The sequence below is a fragment of the Portunus trituberculatus genome, chromosome 25, assembly GCF_017591435.1.
Source record: "Portunus trituberculatus isolate SZX2019 chromosome 25, ASM1759143v1, whole genome shotgun sequence".
Taxonomy (NCBI): domain Eukaryota; kingdom Metazoa; phylum Arthropoda; class Malacostraca; order Decapoda; family Portunidae; genus Portunus; species Portunus trituberculatus.
The window spans coordinates 4,247,501-4,266,164 of record NC_059279.1 but is presented as its reverse complement, the minus strand read 5'-3'; the positions used below and the strand labels follow the sequence as shown (position 1 = coordinate 4,266,164).

The window sequence follows — 18,664 nt, the reverse complement described above, 5'->3', positions numbered from 1 at the left end:
TTTGTGCTGCCGTCATAATGCTTTCAAGACTCACGCCTCACGCATCCATTTACGCTACTCCTTCCTTGTTCCCTGTGTAGGCTGCAGTAATTATCCCTCAACACTAAACATTAATAGCACGTATGTTATATTACTTGACTGAACGCCCGAGAAAAGTGAACAGTTTGCTTTATCATAATGTTTTGAAGAGTCACGCCCACACTTTAATCTTTCCTTGCTTCCAGTGCAGGCTAGAGTGATCTAGCACAGCGAACAATACCTAATTACACCCTATTGTTGTCCCGTTCGCTACTGACACATCCAGGGCAGCGGTGTTTCCATGATGCATTAACCATCACGCCACGCCGAGAGGGAGAGGGAGAGAGAGAGAGAGAGGGAGTGGGAGAGAGGGAGAGGGAGGAAGACAGGCAGGCACTAGAGAGGCATCCCCGCGTTCATTACCAGCGTGCAATAATAATAGCGTTATCGAGTGCAGCATGGAAATACCAGGACAAACTGCTGCTGCTGCTCTGTTTCATTATTCAAAGCCTATATTGCCTTGTAAATCGAAGGGAATTATGCAGTAATAGTTATAGTAGTGGTGGTGGTGGTGGTGGTGGTGGTGGTGTTGGAAAATTTCACGTCTTGAGAAGATGGAATAGCTATCGATGTGTGTAGTAGCAGTTAAAGTGGTAGTGGTGGTGATTATGGTGGTAGTAGTGGTTGAAGTGATGGTGTAAGTGGTGGTGGTGGTGGTGGTGTGTGGTGGTGGTGGTGGTAGTGGAAGTGGTGGTGTAAGTGGTGATGTAGGTTGTGGAGGTGGTGGTGGTGGTAGTGATGGAAGTGGTGGTGTAGGTGCTGGTGGTGGTGGTTGAAGTGGTGTTGTAGGAATATTTCACGTCTCTGGAAGCTGAAATACTTATCAAAGTCTCTTGTGTTTCTCTTGGTTATGGAAAACTTGCAAATTCTCGCTCACATTAAGAGCGCGCGGGGAGAAACTTAACAGGGAAATAAGGATGAGGTGAAATACAGTGTTTTGCCACAAATGGACCAATAGATTGAAGTAATGTATGATCAAAGGAGACGGGTGTGTGTGTGTGTGTGTGTGTGTGTGTGTGTGTGTGTGTGTGTGTGTGTGTGTATGCGAAAAATATCAAAATCTGCTGCTAAAAGGCATTAATATTTTTACATAAGCTAGATGAAATATGAATACCAAAAGATAGACACAAAAAATAATAAATGACTGACACAACGTAGTGAAAAATAAATGAATAACTAGATGAATAAATCAATCTTCCTAAAATGCATGGTTATAAATACGTCTCTTACTTCTCTTTTCCTTTTTATTTTAGCCCAAAAAGAACTTCCACTGCTATTCATAAAGATTCCATTGGTATTTAAGTTGAATGGAAGTTTAAATTAGCACAAGTACAATTTTTCCTCGAACGATTAAATGCAGGAAACAAAACAGAGAGAGAGAGAGAGAGAGAGAGAGAGAGAGAGAGAGAGAGAGAGAGAGAGAGAGAGAGAGAGAGAGAGAGAGAGAGAGAGAGAGAGAGAGAGAGAGAGAGAGAGAGAGAGAGAGAGAGAGAGAGAGAGAGAGAGAGAGAGAGAGAGAGAGAGAGAGAGAGAGAGAGAGAGAGAGAGAGAGAGAGAGAGAGAGAGAGAGAGAGAGAGAGAGAGAGAGAGAGAGAGAGAGAGAGAGAGTCATCGTTATCTTGTCGTACTGGTGAATCTGGCACTTCCCGGGGAGAGAGAGAGAGTGAGAGAGAGAGAGGTGAGGTGCCACGCTTCAGTGCCTCAGTGCCTCTACTAGTGCCCACCAGTGCCCGCCAGTGCCCGTCTCTCGCGCAGCTCCGGCAAGAAGCCCGCGCGGCACCACCTCGCCGGGCCCGCAACAGTCTAGATGACGCAGACAGAAGGAGGCACTGCAGAAGGTGTGTAGTGGGACTTGGCACACACACACACACACACACACACACACACACACACACACACACACACACACGCACACACACATACGGAACTATACAGATAGATAGATATAAACAGATAAATAAATAGATAGACAGGGATAGGTAAATAGATAAATAGATGGATAGATATATAGATAGAAAGGTAGGTAAATACTACTTATACCCTAACATATACGCGCACACGCACACACGCACTCACACACACACACACACACACACACACACACACACACACACACACACACACACATACATACATACACAGTAGTAGTAGCAGCAGCAGCAGCAGTAGTAATAGTAGTAGTAGTAGTAGTAGTAGTAGTAGTAGTAATAGTAGTGGTAACAGTAGTAGTAGCAATAATAACAGCAGAAATACCTAGTTAATCATCAAAATATCATAAATACAAACAAGCACTCCACAGCAATTAATTCATACTCAAAACAAACCGATTGAAAACACACTCATAAACACACACTGACGCATTCTTGACACCCCCAAATGTCCTTCAAGAGACACCCACACTCCAACCTCTAACACGCACAAAAAAAAAAAAAAGAAATAAAATCATCCACGTAACCCTAAAACACCTGTGACGAAAGAAGAAAGAAAACGAGGCGAAGAGAAGCCAGCTGATCATTGCACTGACGCTAACGTGAACTCTGAACCAAGATCCTAAAAAAACATGTGTCTCTCGAGGAAGCGGAAGAGATCGAGCGGTGCAAGGCGGAGAGGGAGCAGAGAGGCAACTGGCAAGGCTTGGTAATTGACGTTATGAAGAGGAATTAAGTGGTGCCGTGTCGCGTGTTACTTCTCCCTTGTGACTTGAGGGACGAGAGAAAGGCGGAACTGCTACTGTAGAGGTACACGAGAAAGGGACTACAATATATACATGTGCGCTTACACACACACACACACACACACACACACACACACACACACACACACACACACACACACACACACACACACTACAGCTGCAGTTTAAAGTGTCTCGGTGTCATTATTTTTCTTACTCAGTGTTATCTGCTTGTGTAAATTTTTCTATCTAATGGTTGCCAGCTCTAAATAAACCGTTAGCTATAATGATTTTTACTCCGACGCGCAGAATTGAAGCATAGTTGTATAGATGGACAGATAAGCAGATAAATGTATAGGTAGATAGATAAGTGGATACATTGATAAATATATAGTTGCACATATTGATGAATGCACTAATAGATAGACAAGCCTATAGATAAATGTGTGAATAAGTGGATGAATGTATAAATAGATACGTAGAGAGAGACCATGTTTACACACACACACACACACACACACACACACACACACACACACACACACACACACACACACACACACACACACACACACACACATTCACATCGGCACAAGCGACATTACAGGTGTCAAGGTCACACACACACACACACACACACACACACACACACACACACACACACACACACACACACACACACACACACACACACACACACCCAGAAGCAATTAGATTTCATTCAGTACCGCTCCACTTAGATACCACCACCACTACCACCACCACCACCACCACTGTTAGTATCAATAGTTGTGTTCCTACATGCACACGTGCGTTGCCTTGCATATGACGCGGTAATATCACAAGAGACCAGGAACAAGTAGGGAGGAAGATGTTGAAAATGGATCTGTATGGTAGGAGAAAGAAAAGAAGAGAGAGGAAAGAAGTGTATAGTTAGGATGATGTTAATGGAGAAGAAAGGTAGAGGGAGAGAAAGAGTTACGAGAATATTAATAGATGCAGTAAAAGAGTTAAAAGATTATTAATAGATGCAGTAAAAGAGGGCAAGATTGTTATGGAGAAGTAAAAATGTATAGTTAGGAAGAATTTTATAGAGAAGGAAAGTAGAAGGAGATGAAGAGCTAAAGGAATATTAATAGCAAGATTGTTATGAAGAAGTAGAAATGTATAATCAGGAAGATGTTTATAGAGAAGGAAAGTAGAAGGAGAGAAAGAGCTAAGAGAACGTTAAATGATGTAGTGAAAAACCAAACATGTGACTGAGGGAAACACAGAAGGTAGAACGATTTGGGATAAACTTGACCGGAGAGAAGATAACACTGGGTCAATACACGTGAAAATGCAAGTAATAAAAACACGCAGCCTTGCAGGAACACCAATACTAATGCTTAACTTCATTACCAGCGCCCATCACCAGCACCACCAATAACAGCTAATGCCTCGTGCTTCATAACGATACCAATACTCGAATCTAATAACAACAAGCACCACCACCACCACAACCACTATCATCACCACCATCACTACTACATAGACCATGCGTATAACAATATGACCGTATTCTAAAAGACTACACTACTTTTAAAAGGCTCCGGGTAAGGTTTGGCGGGTTTTTAAGAGTGTTTTATTGTTTTACTGAGAAGTTAATAGGACATACATTATCAACAGGAAAAAATACTCTTGAGGATACATCTTATCTTTATAATCTGAAAATAGTCGTAATGAAATGACGCAAGTTTTAGTGTTTCATGGCTCTAGTGACAAATTAACAAGCATTCTATATCATGAGCAGGTAAAACACCATTGAAAACTTGCCTAATCGTCTCTGTGGCGTTTAAAAATAGTTGTGGTGAAGCGACACGAATTTTACGGATATTTTTGTGGTTCTAGTATCAAATTAACAAGCATTTTATAGTAATAACAGGTAATACACTATTGAAAACAGGGTTAATTGTCTCTGTGGCATTTCAAAATAGTTGTAATGAATTGTGACAAGAGATTTTAAGGGTATTTTGTGGTTTTATTGACAAACCAACAAGCATTCTATATTATTAACAGATAAGACACTCTTGAGCACGCGGAATCGTCTCTGTGCCCTTTGAAAATAGTTTTGGTGATGTGACACGAGTTTTTAAAGGTGTTTTTGTTGTTTTAGTGGCAAATGAATAAGATCACAGTTTAATCTGTTCAGTACCAGAACGCGTTTTCATATTCATTCTGGTTACTATTTTGGCGATTATACAGCTTCAGAAACATCAAAATTGTAAAGACTCTGGCCATTAATCTTTTGACCTCCATAGACCCATCCTAAAGCAAATATAATCGTCTAATACCCAAAATATCAAGGTAAAAATGCGTTCAAGTAATGAAGGGATTAAAAGTGTTTTGGGGTTTTAGTGACAAATGAACGAGATTACAGATTAAAACACTCCGTAAGGTGACTGAAATAGACCCAGCATTGCATCAGAGGCAGTCGAGGATTTGAAGCGACACAGCAAAGCATAGTAGAAAGGAGACAGTAGATTCCTCGCCTTGTGCCCCTGATTGTACAGAGATATCTTGCCAATCGAGACGTAAGTGGAGCTGAATCGACCTTGACAGCCGCGCCACTGGTACATCCCTCTGTGTGCCCATTGAGGAGCTGTCTAATGCCGCATGCTGACTTTTCTACGTTTTTTGTTTAATATTTATCTGTATGTCTTTCTATGACCAGTGTGAATATTAATGAGAAAAAAACCCGTAAAAATCCACTTCGCTATGTCTTTTTGCATCTTCTGTTTCGCTAGTTACCCAATCTCTCCCTCTTTGTACTGATCTTGAGCTCTCCTTCCACATTGTGTTCCTCCTTGTCTCGTGCTACGGTCCTCCTTGATCTTTTCCTTACAATTTGAGTGTTACGTTAAAGCAGATTATGTTGTATAGTTATTGTGCTACGCTGTAACCTTGTACCATCTATATTTTGCTTCTTCGTTCATGTCACGACTGTTACTTTCCTTACAATGAAATAAAAGCGCATTAGGACATCAGTAATTCTTTCTCTTATTGTATTTGTCTGATGTTATACACATTATTTCTACTCCTTTCATGTTCACGATCTGCTTTTTTCTATAATCCGGACTACGTTGTTTCTGGTAATTGTATCATATTAAAATAAGTCTCTTTTAGATAAAAAAAAAACAGTATAAAAAGATAAAACAAACCAAAACACAGTAACCTAATCCCTTTGAAAGCTTCCTCACTATTCCCTCACAACTTTTCCTTCTTGACATTCACTACAGCATCCTTTTCCTTCGTTTAGCTCCCTGACAGTAACATCACCCCTACAACATTCCTTAACCACTCACTACAGCATCCTTCTCCCTCATTTAGGTCCTTGACACAGTAACATCATACCTCCTCCATTCTATAAAGCATCCCTACATCATTGATACACCACTCACAACAGCATCCTTCTCCTTCATTTAGCTTCCCGACACAGTAACATCATACCTCTTCCGTTCTCTAAGGCACCTCTACAACATTCCTCCACCACTCACTACAAGTCCGTAGCCAGAAACGCTCTGCTCTCTCGCTACGACTATTTTCCAAGGCCACAGAGATGATTAGCAAAGTTTTGAAGAGTCTTTCTCCAGTTAATAATGTAGAAATGTTGTCACTTTGCCTCTAGAACCGGAAAAAACAACTTAAAAGACTCGTGTAAATATAAATAAAGGCTTTTTAAATAGTGAAGATGAAGCGTAGAAGTGTTTGAGAATACGATACCAGTATTTTTTCCTCTCTTTAGGTCCCTGACGCCCTCCCAGCCCTGCTCAGTCCCGTCCAGTCCTGTCACGCCCTGCCACGCCCCATCACGATCCGCCAAGATGAGCACCCGTCGCCACCTGTCGTGGAGGGCGCGGCAAGGAGGGGAACGTCTTCGTCAGGAGAGTCGCAAGGCCGCTGTGTCGTGTTGGCAAGACTTCCTAACCCTGCGTCTGGTGCCTCTCAAGATTACGTTCTTCGTTATTATGGGAGGTGAGACAGAGAGAGAGAGAGAGAGAGAGAGAGAGAGAGAGAGAGAGAGAGAGAGAGAGAGAGAGAGAGGAGTGTGTGTTGTTAGGTAAATTTACTCTTAGATGACAAAATGAGTTAATGGACTTTTGTGTGTAAATGTGTGTGTGTGTGTGTGTGTGTGTGTGTGTGTGTGTGTGTGTGTGTGTGTGTGTGTGTGTGTGTGTGTGTGTGTGTGTGTGTGTGTGTGTGTGTGTGTGTGTGTGTGTGTGTGTGTGTGTGTGTGTGTGTGTGTGTGTGTGTGTGTGTGTGTGTGTGTGTGTGTGTGTGTGTGTGTGTGTGTGTGAGTGTGTTTATGTGTGTGTTGCTACCTAAACCTCTCCTAGCATAAAACACACACCAACACAAATATACACGTCAAAACAAGTGATGCTCTTTCTCTCATTAACCACCAAAAATCTAATTTATCTACCTGAATCTCTTCTATTAATAAAGTACACAATCACACTGCAGGAAAGTAATCAACACATGACAGTCTTCCTCGAAACACCTTAAAAATACCCAAACATTCGCTTCTATTACACACACCTTGTTTCTACCACGTATCACCGCCAAACTAACCTAAAAACAAGTGATATCTTTCTCTCCAACTGTCTCAAATCTACCCAAACCTTCCTACGTCCATACTCAACCACCCCTCGTCTCTACCACGCCTCACCGCCAAGCTAAACTAAAAACAAGTGATATCTTTCTCTCAAACACTCTCACTCACTCTCAATCTACACAGACTTTGCCACTGTCCATGCTAAACACTACTCTCTACTGCCCGTCACTGCCAAGCCACAGAGATCCCCAACAACCGGTCTAGCGTAACACAAATGATCGCCTCAAGTTTGGCCAGAGTGATAGGTGCAAGTTTTCTCCTCCGGCCAATCTCACGTTGAAAATTCTTCCTCCGTACGTCTCGTGGGAATTCTGCGGGAGCGTGCGAAAGGAGGAGATATTGCGGAAGTGCGAGACATACGAAATTAAAGGCTCCAGAAATACTGCTACGCTTTTGGAACTTAAAAAAAGGGGAAGGAAAGTATTGGGGTCTTGTGGCCGAATGTAAGCTAGGCACTTTGGAAAAAAAAAAAAAATTGTAATTGTGCTTTGAAACTTAAAGCTGAAAAATTAATGTAATAGATGTTGTTATAAAATGTAACTTGAACTGAAATACTCTTTGAAATAAAATAATGAGGAAGAAAATGATAGAAGCTTTATGGGAGAATATAAACTGAAGGCTTGAGAAATAGTATAGAAAAATCGAATGTAATGGAGATGTTGTGACAGAATGTGACTTGAGGAATTGAAATGCGCTTTGAAACAAAATAATGAGGAAGGAATAATAAAAGATTTTGAAGAAGAACATGATGTGAAGGCTTGAGAAATAGCGATATATCATTAAAAAAAAGTCGAATGTAATCGAAATGTGATAGAATGTGTCTTGAATTGAAATGCGCTTTGAAATAAAATAATGAAGAAGGAAATATTGGAAGTTTTTATAGAAGAATATATTTTTTTATGTAAGAGGGAGAACTACCAAGTGCAAAAAAGTGAATATTAGAAAATGAAGGTCCACTGGAATTGTAGTCTCCATATGAAGTGAAAGCTTGAGAAATACCAATACATCTTAAAACTAAAAAAAAAAAGTTTAAAGCATTTGGGATTTCTATTTGTTTTAGCTTCAGTGTCTTGTATTTTCTGCCTTTCTGTCTATCTATCTATATAAAGTGTCTCCATCTGTCAGTCTATCTCCCTCCCCTTCCCTCTCTTCCATCTTCCATTTCTCCTCCTCTCTCCCTCTTTTTCCTCCCCTCACTCACTTTCTCTTACTCATGGAACCTTTTACATTTGTATTGCTCTTTTTTCTTCATTTCTTTATTCTATGTTTAAGTTTCATTGTCTTAAATCACTTATGTCTTCTCCCTGTCTGTCTATCTGTATTCACGTCCTCCATCCTTTCGCTTCTTTTCGATTTTCTATTCCTCCCTCTCTCTCTCTCTCACTCTCTTTTTCCTTTCGTCCCTTCCTTCCTCTTATTTTCCGAAACTTTTTATATTTCTTTTCGTTCTAAGCACGTAGTTTATTCCCCTCAGTACCATGACGCGTTTTCATATCAATTCTGCATACTATTTGGTGATTTTATATAATTTCAGAAACTCATGTGGGGGATTGAAATAGCGAAGACAGTGGCTATTAATCCTCTGACCTCCGTACACCCTTCCTAATGTCAATAAAATGGTCTAATCGTACACAAATTTCAAAGTAAAAAATATGTCTTAGTATCGAAGGGCTTAAAAACTCATTTCTCTAATTTCACAACAAAATAACTTACAGAGACTCTCATGGGTAGACCTAACGGCTTCTTACAACTTTCCTGGTTATTCTTACGATCTTATGTTCAAATTTATATCTCAGTAAAACGTACGATATTTATCCGAGGCTTTCAAGTGCCGTCTATCATTTCTCGCCTCAATTAAAACTTATATTGCACATGTTTTCGCTTCTGTCTTACGTTACTTAGCATTTATCCTCTCTCTCTCTCTCTCTCTCTCTCTCTCTCTCTCTCTCTCTCTCTCTCTCTCTCTCTCTCTCTCTCTCTCTCTCTCTCTCTCTCTCTCTCTCTCTCTCTCTCTCTCTCTCTCTCTCTCTCTCTTAACCCCTCCAATACTGGGACACATTTTTATCTTGAGATTTGTGTACGATTAGACCATTTTATTGACTTTATTGACATTGGGAAGGGTCAATGGAGGTCAGAAGATTAATGGCCACAGTCTTCTCTATTGTAATCCCTATATGAGTTTCTAAAGCTGTATAAAATCACCAAATAGTAAGCAGAATGAATATGGAAACGGATCATGGTATTCAAGGGACTAATCCTACAGCTAAGTAACCAAACAAGACGAAGAAAACGGTGCAAATCCTAACCCAAACAATGCCTTCCTTCCCTTTCCCACAGCTACTCAGTGCGTGGACCCCTTCATTCCACTGCTACTGAGGGCGCTGGGTCTTACACTGGAGGAGACGGGGCTAGTGTTCACCATCAGCCCCCTCATCCCTATATTCGCTCCTCTGCTGGCCGGAGTGGTGGCGGACAAGATTGGGAACTTCCGGGTTGGTTATGAGTCGAGAGCTTTCACGTAACAAGGAAATGAAGGAGAAAAGCGAGAGGGAGATACAAGGAGGGTGGAAGGAAGAGGGATGAGAGGGAGGGTAGCTAAAACATGGGTAGGGTAAAGGAAGGAGGAAGTGAGGGAAAGCAGAATAGGGAAGGTAATGGAAGAGATAGGAAGGGTAGGGAAAAAGAGAGAGTAGAATGAATAGGAAAGAATATAAAAGGGATAGAGAAAGAGGAGGTGAATGGAGAGAAGAGAGGAAAAGGAAGAGGAAGGAAAGGATAAATAGAGGAAGTGAGTGTGTCTGTATGTGTTCGGAAGGGTATGAAAAAGAGTGAGTAGGAGAGAGAGGAAAGGAGAGGAAATGAAAAAGAGAGAGAAAAAGATAGAGGAGAGTGGAGAGAAGAGAAGAAGATAGAGAGGGAGGAAAGGATAAATAAAGGAAGTGAGTGTGTCTGTGTGTGTTCAGATGGGTAGGGAAAAAGAGAGAGTGAAGAGGAAACGAAATAAAAGGGAGAGAGAGAGAAAGAGGGAGGAGAATGAAGAGAAGAGAGGGAGAGGGAGAGGAAGGAAAGGCTGAATAGAGGAAGTGAGTGTGTCTGTGTGTGTTTCAAGTGCGTGAGTTTTAATGTTACTGTATTCTTTCAATTACTCTTTCTGTGACCTTAAGTTGAGTTTGTCCTGTTCTTTGTTTGCTTTTCTAGTTGAGTTATTGTTTTATATTTCTTTACTCTTTTTTGTCATGCTTCATTATTATTTTTTTTCTTTATTTGGTTGCATTGGTGCCTTATTTTCTTGTCGTGAAACTTCAGTGACTCTTGTTCTCTCTTTTTTTCCATCTAAGTGTTACACGTGCCACTTTTTTGCTGTTAAGTCTCAGTTATTCTTACTCTTCCTCTCTATTAATTCACACTTTGCTTTTCTTACACTATCCCCTAAAAATCACCCATTTTCTTCCACAGTGACCTTCTTCCACAGTATCTTTCTTCTTCCATAGCGATCCTTCTTCTTTTACAGTGACCCCTTCTTCTACAGTGACCCTTCTTCAATAGTGACCCTTCTTCTTCCACACTGACCCTTCTCCTTCTATAGTGACCCATCTTCTTCTACAGTGACCCTTCTTCCACAGTGATTTTTCCTCCACACTGACCCTCTTTCTGCTACACTGACTCTTTTCTCCCTCCCTGCAGTGCATCCTGGTGTTCACAGTGGCTCTGAGCGGCGTAGTATCCCTCGTCAACATCGCCATCCCTCCGGCACGCACCACACTCAAACACTCCCCGAACATCTCCTTTGGCCTCACCTGCGAGGAGGGGAGCTTTGTCCTAACACCGGTGCCTCCCGCGAGTGACGGCGACTCGTGTGAATTTCTGGACAATACGATACATGTGCCGTCTCTGGAGGCTAAGAACTGCGGCTACACTTGTCCAGACCCCGCCGTGGTGCTCCCTTCCAAGGCGATGAAGGATATGAAGAAGATGAAGGTCCTACAGGCGGTTAACTCCACGCTGTACCACGTGTGTAAGATCCAGGGCGGGACTGAGGACGGTGGGACGCAGCAGAAATGTTTCCGGAAGAACCTCAACAAGACGCGCAAAGCCGAAAACATGCCCAGGTCCTTCATAATCCACAATCTGATCCTGCCACTTACCGGAGCCACGCAAATCGGCGGTGAAATCTCTGTCATTAACTACACGATGTCCAAAGTGGCGATCACCAGCTTCGAGTGCACTAACGGGGTAGTGCCGAAGAAGGTCACCATTCCAAAGATAACACTGGAGGAAGCGCCGCGATTCGAGAAGGATAAAGCGTCAGTTTCTTGCCACTTTCACTGCCTGGCCCAGCTGCCGCACAAGAACGCGTGTGTCAAGAGGCCTATGAGCGTGGAGCATAACGTGGCTCTCAGCTTCTGGTTCTTCGTCACTATTAACACCCTCGGGAAGCTTCTCATCGGCCTCTCCTACACGCTCTTCGAAGTGGCGGTCCTGGCGATACTGAAGGAATATGGTTACGATTACGGTCTCCAGCGCATCTACGGTTCTATCGGCGGGATGGTCTTTGCGCCTCTCTCCGGCCTGGCCATTGACTATCTCGGCAAGGGAGGACACTATTCAGATTATCAGTAAGTTGGTGTCAATGTCTGCTTTTTGGAGATTTACTAGAACTTATGTGTTTTACGTTTCCTGTGTGACTTTTCTTATGTTGTCAAGTATATGATAATTACAGACTATAGGTATGCTGATAATCACTAAATAATTCAACAAATTCAAGAAACAAAACAGCATTATATTCAAATACAATAACTGCAAAAGGTTTTCTTCTTGCTCTCACTCCTATTCTGTCCAACTCTCTAATACAGGCGTTAACCAGTACTCTCTACTCTCAATCATTCACACCTTTCTCTGGTAAACTCTGGAACTCCCTGCTTGTTTCTGCTTTTCCAAGTTCCTATGACTTGATTTAATTTAAGACAGAGGTTTCAAGAAATTAATTCCTTTCTTTCGGCTAACTCTTTCGGGACTGCAGGGAACTGGCAACTAAGGGGGCTTTTTTTTTTTCATTGCCCTTAGCCAGCTTCCCCTTATCACATGAAAAAATGCTCTCGTTTTTATTTATTTATGCATTCACAACCACCAAGCCAGAAAAAAAACCCACTTTCTTTCCATCCCAGCCTCATCCATCCATTTCCAGTTACTAACACACCCAAAAACGTGAACAAACCAACACAATACAATAATAACAAACACTCACATTCCCTGCCTCATCCTGTCTTTTCCCTTACGCAGTGTGATGTTTATGCTGTACTGCGCACTGAAGCTGTTTTGTGCTCTCATCTTGGTTATGGTCGACCTGCGCTTCAAGGTTCCAGCAAGCAACCTGTGTCGTAGTGTGTGCTGTCTGCTCACTAACATTGAGGTGATTCTGCTGCTGTTCGTGGTCTTCATATCGGGTGAGTCTATCAGTGGGCCAAGAATTCGGTGTTTAAGAGCGCTTGAGAATGTTTAGGAGTGCTTGAGAGGGTTTGATAGTGCTTGAGAGAGAGAGAGAGAGAGAGAGAGAGAGAGAGAGAGAGAGAGACTATACTTAATCTATTTTCCTCATATTTCTTCTCTTATTTTGATGAAGTGTTTCCATACCAACAATCCTTATGCCTAACCTAACCTAACCTAATCTAACATACCACAAGCTAACGTAAGTTAACCTAACCTAGTTCAATTCAATCCTATAATTTTTACGTCTTCCTACCATTACTGTACCCTTCTAACATAGCTTAACCAAACCAAACCAAACAAAAATCTTACCTAACCTATATTAAACATATGCAGTTCATTCCCACATCCTCGTCTTCCATCTCCTGTTACTACTACTACTACTACTACTACTACTACTACCAATACTTCAAACTTATCTTAATCTAACTTCACACCTATTCAGACTGCTCCCACATCCTCCTCTCCATACTACTATTACACTTCTAAACTACCTTAGCCTAACTTCACCGCAATAAAACCCTCTCACATCCTCCTTTTTCTCCTCTTTCTCCTCCTCTTCCTATTACAATAACTACCAATATTTATAACCAAACATAACCCTACTTTATCCCATGCAATCGACTCTCACATCCTCCTCTTCCTCCTCCTTCTATTACTATAACTACTTCTACCAATACTTCTAACCAAACATAACCTGACAATGCTCTCCTCTTATTCGTCTCCTAGGCATGTGTTACGGCTTCATCGAGAATTTCCTGCCTCTTCATCTTCGTGACCTGGGAGCGACTAACTGGTTCATTGGCATCCTCACCACCATCGCCTCCTTCGCTGCCCTGCCCTTCCTGGCGCTCTCTGAAGGGATTTGCAAGAAGTTTGGGTATTTTCAGTCCATCGCCTTTGGTCTTCTGTGCTACTCCATCAGATGTGTGGGTGAGTGTTCAGTGGGGGTGGTTGGGTGCTTGGGTAGTGTGTGTGTGTGTGTGTGTGTGTGTGTGTGTGTGTGTGTGTGTGTGTGTGTGTGTGTGTGTGTGTGTGTGTGTGTGTGTGTGTGTGTGTGTGTGTGTGTGTGTGTGTGTGTGTGTGTGTGTGTGTGTGTGTGTGTGTGTGAGAGAGAGAGAGAGAGAGAGAGAGAGAGAGAGAGAGAGAGAGAGAGAGAGAGAGAGAGAGAGAGAGAGAGAGAGAGAGAGAGAGAGAGAGAGAGAGAGAGAGAGAGAGAGAGAGAGAGAGAGAGAGAGAGAGAGAGAGAGAGAGAGAGAGAGAGAGAGAAACACTCATAGATACCATAAACAAAACAATTTCCCAGTTCACCTAAAACATTTTCAACACAACAAGAGGAAGGCAACAAACCATTTCTGTGGCATTTGCTCGACTCTGGCTTACTGAACGCCCCGCCCCAGCAGGACGCGTTCACACAATTACCACTCATTCAGATCATCATGTGCAAGTGTTCCCTCCCTCCCTCACTCCCTCCTCTGCCTTCTTCCCTCCCTTCCTCACTCCCTCCTCTCCCTTCTTCCCTCCCTTCCTCTCTCCTTCCCTCCATCTCTCCCTCTCTGTCTCTGTTTCTCCTTTTTTTTCCAACTTTCGTCATTCTCTGTCATATTCAATTGTTATGATTATTATTTTTTGTCTGTGTGTGTCTTGTTTCTTCCTTTCCTCTGCCTTCTCTCTTTCTTTTCTGCCATCTTTTCTTCCTGTTTTGTTCTCCCCTTTCCTTCATCTTTCTATCTCTCTCTGTCTCTCTGTTTCTCCTTTTCTCCAACTTTCGTCAGTGTGACATTCAATTTTCATTATTATATTTTGTATGTATGTATCTTTTGTTTCTTCCTTATTCTCTGCCTTCTCTCTCTTTCTTTTCAACCATCTTTTCTTCTTGTCCTGTTCTCTCTCTCCTTTCCTTCATCTTTCTTCATTCATTGCAGTCAAAGTCAATTGTCGTTTTTTTCCCTTGTCTTCTTTCTTTTCTCTTTTTCTCTTTTCTCCCTTTTTCTTTTTGTTGCTCTCTCCTTCCATCCTCCTTTTCTTAATAATTGCAGTCACATTCCTCATTTCCAGTCTTTTCTTCTCTCACTCCTCTTTTCCTCTCCTCTTCCTCTTCCTCCTCTTCAAGCTCTTTTTTTTCCTGAAATTTTCTTCATTCTTCGCACACCCACCCAGCTATTCATTTTTTCTCTCTCTTCCTACTCTCTCATCTCCTCATCCTCCCTCCCCATACCCTCTTTTCTCTTTCTTTTCGTCTCTTTATCTTCTTTCACCATCTTTCACTGGCACATTTCTTCTTCCCCTTTACTTGTTCTATTCCTGGCTCTTCCTCTCCTTCTTCTCTCGCTATGTTTTACAGACACACCCTCTTCTTCTTCTTCTCCTCCTCCTCCTCCTCCTCCTCCTCCTCCTCCTCCTCCTCCTCCTCCTCCTCCTCCTCCTCCTAATATATTATTTAGTTCTAATATTTACCATGTTTGTTTTAGTCTGTCACTTAAAGTTTCGTTTTCTATGTAAGGTTAAACAAGTTTTCTTATATTTTTATCCCTGTTTAACATTGCTTTCTTCATCTTCTTCTTCTTCGAAGTTCTTCTTCTTCTTCTTCTTCTTCTCCTCCTCTTCCTCCTCCTCCTTCATCTTCTTAACATATATCTCAATACGGGTTTTAGTGAAAGATTAGCAATATTTCTACATCATTATTGGGAGAAACACTTGAGAACCAGGATAATCATCTCAGTGGCTTTTGAAAGTAATCATTATGAAGTTAAACAGCTTTTTAAGGATGTTTTCACGGTTCTAGTGACAGAATAACAAAATTTCACCATTAATTCTAAGAAAAATACTCTTGTGAACCGAGCCAATCTTTTATGTAGCCCTTGAAAACAGTATTGGAGAGAGATCAAAGCGTTTCTGAATGTTACGTAAGGTGCAAAGGTCAGACAATGTGGTAAGGACAGGTCATCTGGGAAACCTTGGCAGCAAGGAAGTCAGGAAAGAGGGAGCGGGTATCATGCGTCCCGAGTTATGAAGAGTGGAGGTGACAGCACTAAGGAATCATCTCCTCGTTGGCTACACTGCTTGATTGGCGCCCTAGTTCCACGCCTCCACGCCCACACATTCCATGCTCTCTCTCTCTCTCTCTCTCTCTCTCTCTCTCTCTCTCTCTCTCTCTGTGAAATTATTCGTTTAGTCTTCCATGGGTGTGGTTTGCTTTCTTTCTTTACATTTTTTTTTCAGAGCCTTATAATATCTAAAAAAAAATGAAAACACCCTTAAAAATCCAATACTTTCCGCTGGACTTCGTAAACAATCACTAAAACCATAAAAAAATTGAAAAAAACCTAATTAACTTATCAGACCTTATCAAGAATCACTACAACCATGAAGACACCCTGTAGAAACACAACAATTTGCAATACAACTAGTAAAACCATAAGAACAGTCTTAAAACCCATGTAAGCCCTCTTAGAAACCATGTCAATACCTTTAGAAATCACGAAATATTCTTAGAAACCACGAAACACCCTTAGAACCATGACAACATCCTTAAAGCCACGAAACTTTCTTAAAACATGAAAACACCCTTAAAAACCATGATAATTTTTAAAAACCCTGACAACACAATTAGAAACCATGAAGCACCCTAAAAACCATGATAGCACCCTTAAAAACATGAAAACACCCTAGAAACCATGAAAATATACTTAAAAACCACGTAGGAACCATTAAAAAGAATGGTAACACCTTTAAAAACCATGAAAACACCATAAAAACCACGAAACACCCTTACAAACCATGTAAACATCCTTAAAAACCACGAAAACACCCTAAAACCACAAAGCATCCTTAAAAAACATATAAACACTCATAAAAACAACAATAACTCCCACCAAAACCGTGAATAATAACCAGGAAAGGATATTTTAAACGTTATAGAATCCAATCCTTCTTATGAACCTTCGCTATAGAAAGGAGGTCCTCGTATATACACTCTTGTCTTTCTTACACGCACTGCATCTGCCTCCCATCTTCTTTCTGACGTGCATTCAGCCCTGCTTGGATGTGAAGGTCACGAGGTGTAGTGTTAACCATGCCAGATCTGCAGTTTCCTGTCGTCTCAGCTGTTCAATGGTAACTTTTCTCCTCACTTCCCTTCGGTACGAGATCCTCTGCTGTCTATCCTCTATCTTTGTCGTTGTGAGTGTTTTTGTTTTGTTTGTGCTGTTTTGTCTTTGTTGATCTGTTTTTTTTCTGCTTCTCTCTCTCTCTCTCTCTCTCTCTCTCTCTCTCTCTCTCTCTCTCTCTCTCTCTCTCTCTCTCTCTCTCTCTCTCTCTCTCTCTCTCTCTCTCTCTCTCTCTCTCTCTCTTTAATGTCTTGTCTGTTTATTTCTCTGTCTCTCTCTCCATTTATCTCTTTGTCTGTCTCTATTTATCTCTGTCTAATTGTTTGTCTTTTTCTTTATCTCTTTGTTTTCTGTATTTTTTTGTTTGCCTGTTTCTCTATTTGTCTTTTTCTCTAACTGTTTGTCTGTTTATTTCTCTGTCTGTCTGTCTATCTGTCTGTCTGTCTGTCTGTCTGTCTGTCTGTCTGTCTCTCTCTCTCTCTCTCTCTCTCTCTCTCTCTCTCTCTCTCATCAGTATATCTCCCTTCTCATCTATTTGTCCATCCATTTTTTCCTCCTTTTCTCATCTCTTTCTTTTTATTTCCTCCATTTCTTTATTCGTGAAGAGATTGAAGACTGTATGTGTGTGTGTGTGTGTGTGTGTGTGTGTGTGTGTGTGTGTGTGTGTGTGTGTGTGTGTGTGTGTGTGTGTGTGTGTGTACTCTAGCACCCTCCTCGCCTTGCCATGCCAATCGAAAACTTTTCCTCTTACGACACAATCTTTTTCTCTAATTTCTTCTCTCCTAAGTGAGTTCTAGGAAATGCTCACAGTGGAGGGACACCTGCCAACCTTTCCTTCCCTGTCACCACCACCACCACCACCACCACCACCACCACCACCATCCCCAACGGCATCCGGTTCTTATATATTTATCCCGTGTATTTTGATTCGTCTTCGATATCTACTCAGTCAGTCGGTCAGTTAATCAGGCAGTCAGTTAGTCCATTAGTTTAACAGTCAGTCAGGCAGTCAGGCAGTCAGCTAGTCAGTCCTTTAGTCACTAGTTTAAGTCAGTCAGGTTGCTATTCAGTCAATTTGTCCTTTAGAAAGTCAGTCAGTCAGTCAGTCACTAGTCTAAAATGAAGTCTCTCTCTCTCTCTCTCTCTCTCTCTCTCTCTCTCTCTCTCTCTCTCTCTCTCTCTCTCTCTCTCTCCCCCATTAAGTATTCAAGTAGATTACAACACGCGACATTTACCACACAGACGCAGTTTATTTAGATACACTACAGTGACCTTCTTCCCTCTCTCCCTCCTTCCCTCCTTGCCTCCATCTCAATCTTCGTCTCCTCTCCTCCTCTCTCGTCTTTTCTCTCCTCACTCTTAAGACTTTTTTTTTCTCCCTTCCTCCTCCCTCTTGTACTCTTTTTATTCTTTTTCTTATTTTCCTTCCTCTTCTTCCTCCTCCTCCTACACACTCTCTTGTTCTTCCATTTTTCTCCTCTTCCCTTTGGTTATTTTCAAGTCAGTCTCAGTTAGAATCGATGTAACTTCAGCTTGGAACAACAAAAGATTAGTGAATGTAAGGTTTGTATTATTAAACGCGCTATTCTCTCATTTAAACTATATTCAAAGGCCATAGAGACGATTACTTGAATTCTCACGACTGTTTTTCCTATTAATGATACA

The 18,664-nt window shown here is 41.6% G+C and overlaps 1 protein-coding gene across 2 annotated transcripts in view; it reads left to right on the top strand.

Moving 5' to 3' along the window:
- Window positions 1-1,761: 1,761 nt before the first annotated feature.
- The window catches only part of LOC123508830, a 19,544-nt gene continuing 2,641 nt past the window's right edge, over window positions 1,762-18,664 (top strand). The window contains exons 1-6 of one of the 2 annotated variants that reach the window (XM_045262755.1): window positions 1,762-1,916; window positions 6,537-6,766; window positions 9,744-9,898; window positions 11,091-12,022; window positions 12,687-12,850; window positions 13,620-13,823. In XM_045262755.1, coding sequence (XP_045118690.1) covers window positions 6,616-6,766; window positions 9,744-9,898; window positions 11,091-12,022; window positions 12,687-12,850; window positions 13,620-13,823 — 1,606 coding nt within the window. In that variant the 5' untranslated portion in view covers window positions 1,762-1,916; window positions 6,537-6,615. Of the gene's footprint in view, window positions 1,917-2,534; window positions 2,817-6,536; window positions 6,767-9,743; window positions 9,899-11,090; window positions 12,023-12,686; window positions 12,851-13,619; window positions 13,824-18,664 lie in introns of those variants that run through there. The other variant, XM_045262756.1, reaches the window with a different exon arrangement.